Source organism: Coturnix japonica, chromosome 4 (assembly GCF_054131305.1).
Source record: "Coturnix japonica strain WE chromosome 4, WE-NBRP24, whole genome shotgun sequence".
NCBI classification, from domain to species: Eukaryota; Metazoa; Chordata; class Aves; order Galliformes; family Phasianidae; genus Coturnix; species Coturnix japonica.
This window is the reverse complement of record NC_140666.1, coordinates 19,947,089-19,962,998: the sequence shown is the minus strand read 5'-3', so window position 1 is coordinate 19,962,998 and position 15,910 is coordinate 19,947,089. Positions and strand designations below refer to the sequence as shown.

Here is a 15,910-nt window from a genome sequence, read left to right as displayed (position 1 = left end):
TCGTCCCTTCCCGCTCCTTCCAGGGGCGCGAGGCGCTGCTGAGGAGGGGGCACGCGGTCACACTGTGGTGATGGCTGAGCCCTGAGCTCTGAACTCAGCCCTGATCCCTGAACCAGCCCTGATCCCTGCTCACACTGTGCTTCTGCGGGGTTGCTTTGAGTCAAATCACCAGAGAACACACCCTGCCCTCCTGCCCCTTCGTTTGCAGCTCTCTACTCGTTCCCTCGCAGTGCTCGCGAGTTTGTTGGTAAGGGGCTGAGGTGCAACGGTTGTTCGTTTGTTTTGTTTGGATCGTTCTGGAAATCGATCCCCGTACAGAATAATGGGGTGTTGAGAGGGAAGGGAGTGCTATCCATGAGGGACACGAAGCTGAGAAGAGCCCTCAGGAGGGCTGCTGGCTGGCACCCACCTGCTGTGGCGGATACACGGCTCTGAGAGATTTATATATTCGTTTGTTGCTTAGTATAGGTGCTGCAAAGGGATCCATTTGATGCATTTGGTGTATCATAAGGAAGGGAGCTCGCAGTGTGTGTCCTTGACCTGCAAAAAAGGGGAGGAAAAAGATGCCTGTTCCCACCAGCTGTTCTTGGGAAAAGCTTCCTTCATCAATTTTCACTATTTATCCAGGACTTTCTGGATGTTAGCAAAAAGCGGTTGACTTGGATTTGGATATCTTTACTGCTTCTGAAAGCAGAACTGTCTGAGTTATGGATAAGCAGTGCTGCATGCTCGTACCTCAGTGTGTTGTGCCTCATGTGGGGTTGCAGCTACAGACAATCCTGATGTGTGAGGAAAAACTCTTAACTGGGAGAAAAAAAAGAAACTATAGGCTCGGTGCAGTGCCTCAGCTCTACAGATTTTAGTAATTATTGTTTTTATCATAATTAAAGAACAGATTGTGGCAGTAAGCAGTAGTTCTGTGTTGGAATGCATTTAGAAATGCTTGAACACAAATATTAAAAGTGGTCTGCAAGTGTGTTCAGTATAAAAACTGGTCTGGCTGTGCTATAGCTGTAGTCTTGGTGTGAGAGTCTGGACACATGTGACTGGATAGAAAGATGTTTGTGTTGGATATGGACAATGTGTGGAGGAAAAAGGTCAGTGACTATGTACATGTGGGTACTGAAGTACCAAGGTCTGTTGTGATTTGCTAGAGGCAGAAAGCCCTTAAAAACCTGGTTTTGGTTTAGCGGAATAGTTGGTTTACTGGAATAGTTGCCTTATGAAATGTTCAGACTTCTACTGGTCCGCTGTTCTGTATCTTGTCTTTGTGTGAGGCAGTATAAGCAGTATTCTGAGTTTTCATTAAGTTTAGATGTTTCGTGTTTTATTTGCTCCATTTCTAATATCAGACACAAGGAAGATAGTGAGTTCTAGGGAATTTTAGTTCATGAAATGAACTATTAAGTTGATGATCGGCATTGTAGATACTCTTTAATCTCAACTGCACAAGGGAAGCAGCGGCTAATGACAGGTTACAGATCCAAGATTATAACTTGGATTACTTGGTGACTGCACTGAAAATACCTATTGCAGAGGTAGATAATGTTCATAGTAGTCTTAGTTTCAAGAAGCTGCCAAGTTTATGATCCAGGTTTTTATTTCTACTGCTGTATTACTACTAGTAGTAGCCAAATTTGGATTTGATTGTGCTCTCATCTATGGATTACTTTTTTATTTTTTTAAGTATATTTCAACAGGATCCTCTCTGATTCTTACTGTAAAATAAGTATTACAGTAATTAAATAAATCTGTACATCTTTTTTTCCCCCTTGCTCATATTTAGAAGTTAATTAATTAATTAGTTAATGAAGTCAAATCACTGTGGTGCTGCTTAGAGTCTCAGTTTGTGCTAAAAATTGGGGAAAAACAGGGGGAAAAGAAAACAAAAACGCCTAGAAAATAGAAAAAGTTTTGACTCGTTTTTTGTTTCTGTCACAGATACCTTCAGAAAAGCTGTCACCCACCCTTCTGTTGCAGCAGGGCTTTCTGTGTTAGAGCTGATTAGCAAGATTACAGTACTTCTGCTTCTTGTCAGTGTAAGGTATGACAGGTTTTTTTCTTCTTTTATTCTACATCCTTCATGCTTCAACAGCCAACACAGTCAGAGAGGCTGGTGGAACTATGAATCCCTCCTTTCCCAGACCTGTTATGTAACAAATACCAATTTTTTTGAAGAGCAAAGCAGCATGTATGTGTCCAGATGTCTGCTTGTAGATATACCTCTGTTCACATAAGCAGAAGCAGATTTGTGTGTATGCTCTATGATATGCTGCTCTGTCTTCTAAAATACACATAGAAGCGCATGCACTGTAGCCAAGTGAGCAGTTTTAGAGCATCCCAAATTCAATAAAGATGTCCAAAAACAGTCTCAAATTCTCACAGGCTTCAGTTTTTACAAATACTTATATTAATATGTTATTCCATTTCCAGTTTCTTTACATTAATATCATGTCTATTTCAACTACATGAGTAAATGATTAATAGAAATACATTGGAGAAGCACTTGCAAAATGCCTTTTGGAAAAGTGCTTCTTGCCTTTTAACCTGAAATAAGTGTTACATGTGAAACTGGTGGCTCAATTCTGCTGCTTGAGAAAGCTGTAGAGACATTAATTGAATTCTTAATTTGCTTTTTTGGTAGTGTGATAGTAATAACAGTTCTATTTCCATTACTTTTGTCCTTTAATTTTTCAATGACATTATGTGCGTTCATTGAAGATGGAAGTACAAGTAATATTGACATCTTCCCAACTGTTTGGTGTTTATTAACGTGCATCATAATTTGTTACATTTCTTACAACTAAAGAACTTCTAGCAGGGTTGGTGTGATGTTATATGTCTATTGCTTAGGAGACTGGCATGCTTGGATAGAACTGCATAGAATCCAAAACTGTTCATGTGATTGAATTGGATGCAGTGTGTGTTACTACGTGTAACGCTGTTATGTTTCTTGAGTGTTTAAGTGTTTAAAAAGTTGTTTTCAAAAAATGACTTAATTTTCAGTACGCATTGAGCGTGAATATTTATAAAATCTACTGTTTAATTATACAAAATGTAACAAACTAAATCCATCCAGCATCTTACATTGTATGCTGTATTACTCTATAATCAATACACAGACGGTTTTCTTTGTTATTGTGAGCAGACTAGAATTATGTTTACTTGAATATTCCATAGTATCTTTGTCTGCTTTGGTATCTGAAGTAGATTATCTCCTGTTGAAAAGATTTGGGGTGATGAGTATTAGCAACAGCACGAGCTCCCTGAGGTTTCTTTAATTGTAATGTTTTTACAGTAGTCCCAGATCCTCTATGTAGAAATAAGCACTCAGAAGGTAGTTAAACAAGAATGGTCCTTTGCAAAGTTGAGTTTTCAAGAGAGGGAGTTAAAAGAAACTCTTCCTTTTTCCTTTTCTTCTTTTTCCCTCGCTGTTCATTCTGAAACTATGACCTGAATGATGTCAGCGGACTCTAATACACTTATTCCGTGTGGTGGTTGGAATAGGGAACTTGTTATTTCATTTGGGCTGAGTGAACCGGAATCACTCTGGGCTGAGCCCCCGCTGCCATCAAACTGAGAGATTTTCTTCTTGATTATTTTTCTTTCTTTGGCTCGGCGATTCTGGAACCAGATTTTTACCTGCAACGTTACAAGTGGTGTCTGATTAGTTTAAAGCGGTCAAACTTTGTACAGCAACAGTAGCAATGGGAAAAATAAATGTGAGCAAAACAAATAAACACCCCCAGTTCATCTGCCAAACAACCAATGCTGGGCTTGTGCAGTGGAACTTTCTGAAGTTACTCTGTATTCACTGTCTGTATCATAATCAGTAGGAAATTATTTGCTTTTCTTAGTTGTGGTGTATATATATAGGTGTTTATATATAACAGGTGTTTTAGTTAAATATCTATTTTTGTTTTCCTTTTGTGAGGGTGTAAATGAGCCAAAAACTCCATTTGCTTTCCTTAAGGTTAATTTCCCTTTCCGATTTCACTGTTTTTGTTACGTCCTTCAAGGTACACCGAGTACGACACTACATAGGAAGTTCTACCTTTGCTGTAGGTAATCTACTATTCTCTAAGTAGTTATTTCATTATTACATTATACAGGTAATGACAGTAAGAAACATATAGCTCCATCAGCAGCTAATAGAAATAGATCATGTTTTGATTACATCTTACCTAAAGAGAATTTAGATAAAAACTAACTGTTGGTTTTATGCAGAATCCACTGGTTACTCCAGTTATGTCTGTGTTCTCAGTCAGACACCTTGTCACATTACAACAGGGGGGTTGAATTTTCTATAGCTGCAGCTCTCAGAAAATTGTCCAATGGAGCTGTATCCTGGGGTATAATAAATTGAAGTTCTTTGGTGATGGGCTTGTTTTCCTAGTTACTTCCCAGAGCTGCTTAGCCAACTATAGAATAAGGCGGAAGGGACCCGCAGTGATCATCAAGTACAACTCCCAGCTCCATGCAGAACTACCTAAAGCTTAAACAACATGTGCTACTGTTGTCCAGTGCCTTACTGGTGCTGTGACTGCTGCCCCATCCTGTGAGTACCCGACTGTTCTCTCAATGTAGAACTTCTTCCTAATATTCAATCTGATTTATAGTCTGTGTTCTGTTTGGCTTTTGAGACTGAACATCCTTGTACTACAAGATGAGTCTAAAAACCCAATGCTTGAGCCTGAAGTCCTATTGCTTGCTTACTCATCCTTACACTTTCCAGCCTCAAGTGATCCCTCTATGTTTGCATAAACTGAATGCAAAAGTGGAGAATATTTTAAAGGACTTAGTATGTACATAAGCAATAGTTTGTAGAATTCTAAAAAGAAAGGTCTCTTATTTAAATTTACCTAGGGGGCAATAAATCTGGTTGCTGAGTTATTAGATGCTTTATTCAGTACCGCCAGTCTTCCAACTGTAGCAGAACCACTGAAATTGTTACATAAGGAAGACTGGAAGCAACAGTTGCAACACTTTCAGAGGTTTCATAGATGTGCTCTCCAACCCAGTGATTTTAGGAAGCTCTCCTGGATTCCTCTAAGCTTTGTATGAACACAACTAGGATAGCTCAGGAGGCTGCCTGTATTCAGGACAGTGCTTAATTATATACTTAATTGGGATGCAGAGGTGCTTTCCAAGTAAGCAATTGATCTAAGTGAGCACTTGAAAATTTTCTGAGCAGATAGTCTATTACATGTGTAACAGGTATAAAAATTTGGCACCAAATTTCATAACCTAAAGCTTTCTGTGCATAACAGGTGTTTGTAGTACCTATGAATATGACAGCCAAATGAAATCCTGACTTGAAAATCACCTGTAAAAGCTCCTTAACACATGCTAAAATAAAATGGAGTACGTCATAACTATCGAGGACTTCACTAAGAGAATGTTAAGCCAAATTGCTTAATTCCTAGATGCCTGGCAAGCTGCTTTGCAAGTAAAAATAACTACTTTTCCGTACTTCTATTACAGATGAACTCCTAATGCTTGGTTACCCGTAACTGGAGAGGTTTCTGTCAAATTAATCTATGTATTAATTTGTAATTGTATGGCGTATTCACTGTGTGGCTAATATCAGCTGTCATGGTTGCCCTGGTGCTGCTTTTGCATACAGAACAAGAATGCTGTTTGTATCTTCTGACAGCAGCCATGTCTGGTGAAGGGGTGCAGGCGATGGTTAGTCTCTGGGTACCTGTCTTTCAGATAGTCCAAGGTTTGCTGCAAGTTCTGACTTTCTCCTTATTGTAATATATCTGTTGCAGTGAAATTCCTTCTCTAATTCTATTCTCTGATGGTCCGTGTAAACAACTCGGTACTTCTCTTTTGTTCTTGTTTTACCTGTTTGAGAAAAAACATTATTAATTCATTGTAGTTGATTTTCGGTAGCATCCTTCTTTCACACCTCTCAACCATTTTATAGGCAGTTAATAAAACTACAGAGTACTTAAATATGACGATTTTCTGAGATTATTTTCTTCATTATAGAAAAGGAATATGAGATTCATAATAAGTTTTTTTCCCTAAATGTTCTGAGAGCACATTGGTTATATTTTTCCCTCTCTCTCTCTGTGTAGACATATATTTAAATATAAAGCTCTTATGTGAAGCATCTTAAATTCATAGCAGTACCTTAATTGCTCCTGGATATATTTGACCTCTGAATTTCATGTCATCGTTCATAGAAGTGACCTCTATGTATATGCAGACATAAATATTGCAGAATTTCAGGACTGACTCCAGTCACAGTTTGTTTGTTTATACCTAATTATTTGGGCTTTTATAGCTCACCTCTTTAACACAAAGAAACATCCATGAGGCGTGTCCCCTGTCCATGTAGCTACACTTACAAGTTCAATAATAATGTGTTTATTTTTTTCTTTTTCCCAGTAAGGTACAATTGTTCAAGATGCTGAGTGCCTGGTTGTGGGCGCCTACAACAGTGCCTGTGTAGTTCTGCTGGGGTTACTTGGTGTGCTGAGTTACCATTTGAAACTGAAGGCACTTGACAGCTTATAAGACTAGACAATAAAAAAAACCTGTAAAATGATTTTCTTTTGAATGGATGAATACTGTGAAGAAAAAAGTTTAGAAGAAGTTTAAAAGATAGATTCCATTTCTTACACTTTCTTAAAACACTTATTTGTCTAGTATTAATACACACAGATCACTTTTTAACTTATTTTTTTCTCCTTTTCACTTTTAACAGCCAAGTAGGTAGTTGCTCTTTTTCATCTGATCTTCCCAGGTTTCTGGTTTTTTTGATGTGAGTATTCTGGGACAAACTGTAAGACAAAGACTCCTTTAAAGTGGTTCCCTAAAATCCACTGAGGTGTTAAGATGAAGCACACGCCACACAAAGGAGCGACAAGGAGATCTTATCAAGAACTCCTTTTACATTCAGAAACACAAGCCAATTGGTTTGGAATTTACAAGCCCTAAACAAATGTCAGACTCTTTCATCTTAGCAGAAGAAAAAAAAGGGCAGAAATAAATCGAGTATTTTTTCTTCAGTCCTCTTCAGGGCAAACATTTCAGATAAACAGATATTTTTATTTGAAGGTAACATAGGTTACGATGTTTAGCAGTACAGAAAATGAAGGGTGTTTTCCTAAATTCTGTGCCGCTCTGATTTCTAGCATGCAGGATTTTCCTGCTTAATTTTGCAGGGCAAAAACATCCATTAAACTTAAGTTTACTTTTTTAGTAGTTACAATTTGTTGGCTTTGAAATATTTGCTCTAGATGATAGTTACAATGCTAACAAGAGTATAGATATTCAGATTCCTTGTAAACAAAAGGCTTAGAAGGTAATCTTTGAAAAGGAGTTAAAATTCAACAGGGTTATTCCGGATTCAATATAATCAGCAAATATAACCATGATTTGAGGGGGTGGAGAAAAGGAGCAGTTTTCCCCATTCCCCTTGGTCATAAAATTCACAGAGCATTTCTTCTGAAGACAATAAAGCTCGGAGAAGGCCTCTTTATTTGCTGTGAAAATCATCACCCTTTCCGGCAATATAACTCCTGAAGAAAAAAGGGAGAAGGAAGAGACAAGGCTGCATATCAAAGCAAAGAGAAGTGTTGAGAGAGTCTGTTGCCTCAATATGACAGATAGGCCTCAAAACCAAAGACAATGTAGCCCAGTGGAAAATAGATGTTCCAACTAGTTTACAAAGTGAAATAAATTAGCGTTAGAGCAAAGACTTGGCCCTTTTTCTCGCTTTTTTGTTTTGCTTTCTAACTGTGCTTCTGCTGTGATGTAACCTGAGTTATTTGGGCATCACTGCTTGTTGTGACATAAAAGTACTAAGTATACTTTAATAAATAAAAGCAAATAAGAAACACTGAGCAACCTGAAGCTGATCTTGCAAAATATAAAAAATACTCTTGTCCTTTTCCGTGGTCACCTTGAAGTCGTTCTTTTTCTGAAAAGGATCATTCCCAGCTGAAATTTCAAAGAAATTTAAAGATTTAAAGTTCTTGACCCCTGCTTAGATATGGTCTCTGTATTGAGAATCGTGCCTTGAAGATTTGCTCACATAGAATTGCACATCGTACACATGAGCTTACGGGGTTTAGAAATGATTTAGTCCCAGGTTTTAGTCTTGCGTAACTGAAGATGATAGGACACACTGGACGTGTTCTTTTTCTCATTTCAGCCTTCCTGATTTTTTTTTCTTTTCCTTATATGAAATGCCACGTATATTGAATCAAGGCAAATGGAGGGGAAAAAATTCAATTAACGCTCCCTTTCCCAAGATTGTTCCCAGCGTTAGTGTTTTAGTAGGTTCCCTCATTTAATTAGGTGTGCTTGGATTTCTTTTTTTCCCATGCTGCTCACATAAATTAGTGTGACTGTGCACCATAAGTGGTGTTAAGGATATATATATACGTATAGAAATATTTGTAAAATTCAGGGCGAAATAATCCTGGAATTTTAGAAGAAGAGCAATATTAGTCAGCAATATGATTGAAGGGGAGGAGCCAGTAGAAAGCAAGTCTGTTTCAGAGAGTGGCTAGTGGCATCAAGTAGGTTTTATGTCCTAGAAAAAGAATGGACAAGTTAATATGTAGTTACATGCAAAATTTTACTCTTGCAATTACACTGGAGTTTAATTTCGTGCAACTTCTTGTGCCAAATTTATCCAATTTTTACCCTTAACACTGTAATAAAAGCACTGATGAAATCCAAACGTTTAGTACTTCCTTTGTTTTACAAAATAGCCAGGTTTGTGTTTTCCTTTCCCAAACCCTTTGCATTAAGCAGGCTTGTTCTCTCCAGTCAAATTCAATGCAGTCTTGAGTTGTTTGTAACACTTCAAAGGACTGGCCTCCAGGATTGTGAAGCCTCAGGACATTTATCTATGCACAGCGGCCAGTTCACCTGTCCAGTATTGATTATGAGGTATTTCAGCATGGCTGTAAACTATGTGCTTTTCAGACTAGAGATGAACTGAAACACATAACAGCTTTTCTGAACTGCTTATGCATTCTGTGAAATTGAGCAAGTATGGCTGAAACTTTGCAGCATCTTCCTTGTCTGTGCGTTGTGTGTAAAACTAAGGCTTAGATTTTGTATGTTTTAATCTTAATAAATCCTAATGTGTTTAAACTTCAGTGGCACAGCAGAAGGGGTTGGCTTGATGACGTTGCAGCAGTCTCAGTTGCTTCTGGTCTACCTTAGCTCTTGCATTGCTTTTATACCTGGAAAACTCCAATTATGTTAATGAAGTTACTGCAGATTTACATGAGGATACATAGTTTGGGGGGGGGATAGATTTGAGATCTGCCTGTCTTTGAAGACCTTTGTAAAGGCTTCCAGTGGAGCAAACACACTGCCATGCCTTGATGTCCTCTAGTCATTTTATACTTGGTAACAAGGAGGAAACAGCACATATCTACTTTATAGCTGAGAAACAATTATTAGACTAATTTTACTCTTGACTGGTAATGTTGGAAGGTTTGTTTCTCAAGTGGCACTGCTGATTTTCTGTCCTCTAGAAATGCTCCAATTGTCACTGCACTTATCTCTTGAGAGTGTTTTCTTTGATGCTCTCTGACACACACTTACTACTTTTAACCTTAACCAGGGGTTTAACAAACCTTGCTCCACACAATTTACACCTTGGGAATATACACAGAAAAGTTCCTCTGGCACACAGCTTGTGACTGCAACAGGCACATCAATGACTGACACTTGGAAGAAAGTGTATTTAGTTGTCTAATAGTAGCAAGAATTTTGATTTGAAAGTAAACGAAGCAAAGGCTTTACTGATAGAGATACATGATCTGCAAACAGAATAGTTTATGCTTGAGGATTTGAGTCAGATTACTTGTCTGGGGATATTTCTTCTCATCTGATAAATATCTGGAACAATAAATACCACAGGATCAACAGATGAAAATTGCATTATCACATGATTTTCTTAAGAAGTATTTATAAGCCTGTAAAGGTTTAAGAAGATCATCCAGCTTGTATATTGATCTTGTGGCACGAAATGATTACGTATTGGTTTTACGTATAACTGTTAAAAGCAATGTTTTCAGGTGTCAGTTTTCATCTGTAATGCTTTATATTTGTTAGAGCAAAGATACTCAGGTTTGAGTTAGATGTAGCCATGTGTAAATACACCAGCCATTCTACTGTAGTCATATAAAACCTTTATAGGGTGAAAGTGAAACCAGTGCAGTTTTAGTTAAAACCACATTAAGCAGCAGTAGGTTAAATAAATGCCATAAATGATCCACCAACCCATGTGCTTTAAGTGAAGTTAATTATTTCTAAGATCAGTGTTAGCAGAAAATTTCTTTCAGAGGTAGAAAGTTTAGCATGCACTTACCTGTAGTGTTAGCTTGCACCGTTTTCCTCATCCATTCGTAAGAGCTGTGCCTTTGGCTGGTGGGTGAGACCTGCTGTGTGCCAACGGTACCTGCAGGAGGTAACCCCCCGGGTGCAGCGGGATGGAGGGAGTTGTACTCAGCTGGACTGTAGGAGCCCTGCCCAGGAGACGAGCCGCTGAGCTGTGCGGCAGCAGCCGTGCCGGAGGGCCCTGGGCACGGGCCGTAAGCGTTCCAGTCCTCCCTCTGGGGGCCGTAGTGGGGTCCCCAGGCTCCCGCGGGCTGTCCGTGGCTGTCTGGAGCTGGCACGTGGTGATACCCCATGTAGTCTGAGTAGGGGGGAGCAGGCACAAAGTTCTGCACTGGCAGGTTGTTGTTGCTGCACCTTGCAGGTCCTGGATACATGCTGGTCTCTTTATCCAAAAGGTAACTCACATACATGATGCTTGCAGAATGTAAATACGTTGTCACAACATCTTGCTCCTCTGTGTTTTCTTTTGCCGCTTAAAAATAGTACCTTGATTTTTCACTAATAGTGCCAAACTGCTTGGAATCTTCTACTTCATCCTCTTATATTATCAACTGTGTTACCAGGTGCTGGTGGTAATGGTTTACCAAGATCTTGTCTGACGTCAGCCAAACTGCCAGCCTCATAATTACATTTACATTCAAATGAAGGGCTGACCAACCCCACCTTGCTGCTAGTTCTGGTGCTTTCTCTTTTAGAGAACTTTTATCTATCCCATTACCCTGCACTGATATTCAGCAGTGATTCCACTCCTGTAACATGATGCAACTGTTGCTTGTATTTGGAATATAGGAAATAGACCTTTTGGAAAAGAAAGTTGTCTAAACACCATAAAGCACTATTATAGTTTAAATGATTTTCTTTTTTTTCTGGAATATACATATCTTTTTTGTCACATGTTTTCAACCAGCTAGTAAATCTATTTCTCTCTTAATTTCTCAGATGCCCCAAAATCTCATTTTAAGTTCTCTTATTAATGGATGCCGTCAATTCGAATAATAACTGTTAGAAAAATTTTCCACTTGTTATTGATGTTTGTAAGTTTTCCAGCACAAGAGTAACTAAAACTCTGTCTGCCACAGGTAGGTTCATGCTCCCCCCATATGTGGTGGTTTAAGGAGATCTCTTGGCTGTTTCATATTGATAAATTTTAGTAGACGATAAATCTTCTTGACAAAGACGGTAGCAGAAATGTAAAGCAAATGACAGAAAAGCCGTGAAGAAAGTCTTGGATTGGTGTCAGTAATATTGCTGGCTTCTGATTCAAACTGATGGCAACTCTTATGTGTCTGAAAGGCCTCCCTCTGGAACTTGTGTGTAGTTTGTTCAGTGGTGGCAGCTGGAACAGTGGCATGAAGTGGCTGCATCAGAGGTCATAGTGTTTGCTGCGTGCTTGACACTTAGCACCGTGCAGGTGAGCTTTTTTACTAAGAGGAATGATTCCAAATCTGTTGTTGTATGTTAGTGTTAGGTATTAATGTGGGAGACTTAGGCTGCTCTTTATGACTTGAGAATTGCCTCATTACAATTTGTAGAGTGCCTTTGATATCAGATTTTTATTGTGGATTAATTTCTTTGCTATGAGCTGTTTGTCGGGGGACATGCTTGCAAAAGAGGTGCAAATTGTAATGGCTTGTTTCCCTTTATGAAGGTGTGGATCTTCATTCAGCAGCCTTTGAATTCTGACACTGCTTGTACTCGCACATCCCTTCTAATCTCAGTACCAAGGGATTCTATGTACTTAGGGGAAGGATTCCTCTATTTTTTTTTAAGACCTTTTTTTAATAAATGCTGTGGTCTCTAAGGTTATTTTTTTATATATTTATGGATTTATTTCTTAATCTATGAGGTAATGCTGAGGAAAGTTGCATTATGGACATGGAGAAAGACTCCTGTCAATGATGAGTTCCTTATTTAAAATAAAAAGAACATATGTGGACAATATATGGACTCAGTGAGCATCATTCAGCTTAAACAAGATATTGTTTCCTATCCTGAAAGTATTACACATAATATATATACTTACTAACAACTTAATTTTTAACTCCCTTCCTTTGTTTATGCATCTCCTCATACCACCACAACTTCATTATCACTTGATCCTATTTTTTGTATCTCAGAACCTTATCCTTCATTCCTTGTTCTTCTTTTATCTTTTGTTTATGCTCCTCCTTTCCCTTTCTTGTTTTGCCTGTTCCATTATCTGAAATTTCTTTAGATCTCTTTCGATTCTTTCCAGAAAGTAATTAGATCAAGATACACCGATCACGAATTGCTGCACTGATTTGATATCGGTTGACAATAGTAAACTTTGAATAAGGCATTTTGTTTAAAAAGATTTACATAGAAGGATAAGATTGCTGGGTAAGACTGCAGATTTTTTTAACACCGGAGTGAGACTAAGATAACTAAAACGGTAGCATTCAGATCATCTCCCACAACCTGGCTCTTATGTCTCCCATTTTGTATCAAAGAACTGTGTGGATCATTAGAAAGGAAGCACATCTTTTCACAGTCTAGTAGTTTATGGATACCATAATTTTGGAATTGATGGGTTTTGAGAGCTAACTGACTAGTAATCAAGATCTTCCTTCCCAGGAGTAATTTCTTACTGTCCATATGTCATTCCTTTCAAATCCACCCTATCATTAGCTTCAGAGCCACAGAGCTGCATCACCATCAGTGTAGCAGTGCCTCACTCTGCAGTTCCAGAAACACTTTTCCCTCTCCATATTTGCACTGTGATGGAGCAGCAGTGAGCTGATGGTGGGAGAGCAAGGGTCAGTGTGCTGCCTATGGCTGTTCCAAGTGGTTGTGGGACAATTGTGTTACCATGGTCACTCTTTGCCTTTCTGGGATGATAGAAAAGGAGAAGCTGATCTGAGGCAATAGGTTATTTGTCTAGGAGTCCCATCCATACAGATGCTATATTTATACAATTTTCAGCAAAAAGGCAGAATAGGAATCATTGGTAAGGTACTGGCAGCAAGGCTGTTGCACTGCTTGGCTTGCTATAGAGACACTGGCGGCTGGAGTGAGAACTGAGCTCCAAGGTAGTAACTTCTCATTTTACTCCAACTATCAAAATATTATGTCTAATTTAGCCAGTGCCCATGGGGAATTGCCTGAGCTTTTGGTTGGAATGAAGTGACTTACTCGTAAAATTAAATATACATAGATTGCTCTGAAAGCAATGCCTTCTGTTTGCTTCCATGGAAACTACAACAGATACAAAGTGCATGATAATACTATCTCATAGAGCAAATTCTCATCTACAGACCCCCTGTTTTTTTAACATAGTCACCTCCATTACCTCATGCATTTTCACCAGCAATAAACAAGAGCATGCGCGCTGTACTTGCAAAAACTTGCCTGGCCATCCAGAACACTGCTTGTATTTCACGTAGCTGCTGAAATGCACCACACAATGCTTCACTGTGCTCACATCCACTGCTTGGTTTCCAAAGCAAGCTTTGATGAATGTCAATGGGTGCAATTTTTTCTGCATGGAGAAATTTTGTTTCATATGCACTTCCATGTCAGATGCCATTGTATCAGTCTGCCCCTCTGCTGCCATCTGTCACACGGCAACAAAATGTAAAGGAATATTGGTGGGAAGGTTCAACCTGTACTGCTGTACCATCAACATGCTCCTCCGACATTGTGGGCCAATCTAATAAAAATAAGAGGCATTACTTTCAGAGCTGCCCTTGTCCTTTATGTGTATTTACTCTCTGGGGAAGAGAATGGTCTGGTTTTCTAACGAGGGGTTGATGAAAATTTGGTAATTCTCATATAAACAAGTGTAGTCATAGCCATTGAAACCATAACAGTTTTATTTTCACAGGCAGCGTCGATGGTGTACCATAATATGGGTGCTATTCTAAAGAGCATTTCCAAAGCCAGCAATAACAGTGTAACCACAAATATGTGGTTAAGGTGTTTTAATGGCAAGTGTTATAGCTGTAATTTCATGGAATACCGGTAGATTAAAATTGACCTGTATGATATATGAATTAAAGGTGCTGATACCTGCGATTGCTTTTATAAGCATATTGCGAGTGCTTACTCACGAAGTCATTCTCCTTTGTATATAAAGATAAGAAATGTATTTCTGACACTTGAAAACTGTGTGCAATCTGCTTTCTGGGGTAATGTTTCTGAGGAGAAGGAAGTATACGAGCTCTGTGAGCCTCATCCTAGCTAAGGTGCTGGGAACAGATGTTTGTTTCCTTGCCTCCAGGGGACCACTCCAGTAACACATCAATAATGGAGGGCTTGGGAATGCTTTTTGCTGGCACCTCACATGTCATGTATGATCCGCACCAGTGTTGCATGTGCTAGGGAAGAGTGGAATGGAAAGAGGGTCTTCTGATCTGAAATCAAGACGAGTTAAAATCTGTTACAAAATCGATACAAACAGTAATGAAACTGTGCCTTACTGCTCAGCAAACTGTCTGAGTGCAGCAGGTTTTAAAGATCCTGTATGTGAAATGCAGGTTATATCGATCTTTTTTAGCAGAGTTGTAACAACAGCAGATCCTCTGTTGATACCTGGCTTCCTTTTTGAACCTGTGGTGTGGGGTTCCCACTAACTGTAGCTAATTCATCCTGACTTGAATACAGCTAGATGGGGATTGTTGGGTGCTCAGTATTTAGTCCTTTGGGAGTTCCTAGAGTGTGGTCCTTGTTTTTCATTAGGAAACAAAGGAATTGACTGCTTTTACTGTTTACAATTCTTGCTATACATGTGGCTTATATTCCTGGCAGACCAGCTTTTCTGTCACAGAAATTTAACTGTTTTTCCTTGCTCTCAGGTAGGAGGTCGTGTGTATCGAGTCCTTCCTGCCCTGGAGGACCAAGTACCTGAAGGATAAATCTAAGTTAAGCCTCTCCATTTTGAGAAACTTCACAGAATGGTCCATTACAAAATATACAAAAAAGTTTTTTGTGCTCTTTGATCATGAAAATGGCTGGGAAACATCTGCACCATTAAAAGAGTGTCTATTCCTTTAATAGTGGTGTCAACACAATTTTGAGTCCCACTAATAACATCCAGTACCACTTCCAAAATGTGACTGGCCATCTGAGTTGTTCAGAGATGCACCATCTCAGTGCACGCTCTGGATGTAGAAGTGTGGCCTGGAGTGAGCCTGTACTACACCTTCAAACTGAATAAGGATGCTTGAAGTAGGAGCATGATTTTTATTTTTCATGTTAACATCTGGAATGAATATCTTTGTCAATCTGAAGGGTGTTTTTTCTTTTGTTTGGAAATGTCATTTTGAGTTGTATAGCTTTCTTAGTTGCATGAAGTTTTTGTAGGAGATCCTGCCTGGTGTGTTCTTTTTGTACTATACGCTTCTTTCTGGGTAATGGGGTTTAGAGTTTAGTGAATATCTGTAAATTGCATATACCTTGATCGTTGCTTTAATCACAATTAGGATTAAGGGCTTAGATATCCCTGTGATGTAGCTCACGGTGTGCTTTTCTTCTTCAAGGCACTTTGCTTACATCCAATCAATCTTCACAG

General features: G+C 38.9%; 2 protein-coding genes across 2 annotated transcripts in view; one reads left to right on the top strand and one right to left on the bottom strand.

The window, feature by feature from the left end:
* Positions 1-107: 107 nt before the first annotated feature.
* LOC107312793 (uncharacterized) overlaps positions 108-15,910 on the top strand; it is a 215,635-nt gene continuing 199,832 nt past the window's right edge. Inside the window, exons 1-2 of the transcript XR_014945672.1 lie at positions 108-247; positions 1,942-2,044. The gene's annotated coding sequence lies outside the window, so the exon portion shown is untranslated. The remainder of the gene's footprint in view (positions 248-1,941; positions 2,045-15,910) is intronic.
* On the bottom strand, positions 3,029-10,938 carry LOC107312790 (homeobox protein CDX-4-like). The gene is made up of 3 exons (XM_015860498.3): positions 10,352-10,938; positions 5,705-5,850; positions 3,029-3,642 (listed from the first exon to the last, which is right to left on the bottom strand). Exons 1-3 carry the CDS (start codon positions 10,788-10,790, stop codon positions 3,436-3,438), a joined length of 792 nt encoding a protein of 263 aa, XP_015715984.2. The 5' UTR covers positions 10,791-10,938; the 3' UTR covers positions 3,029-3,435.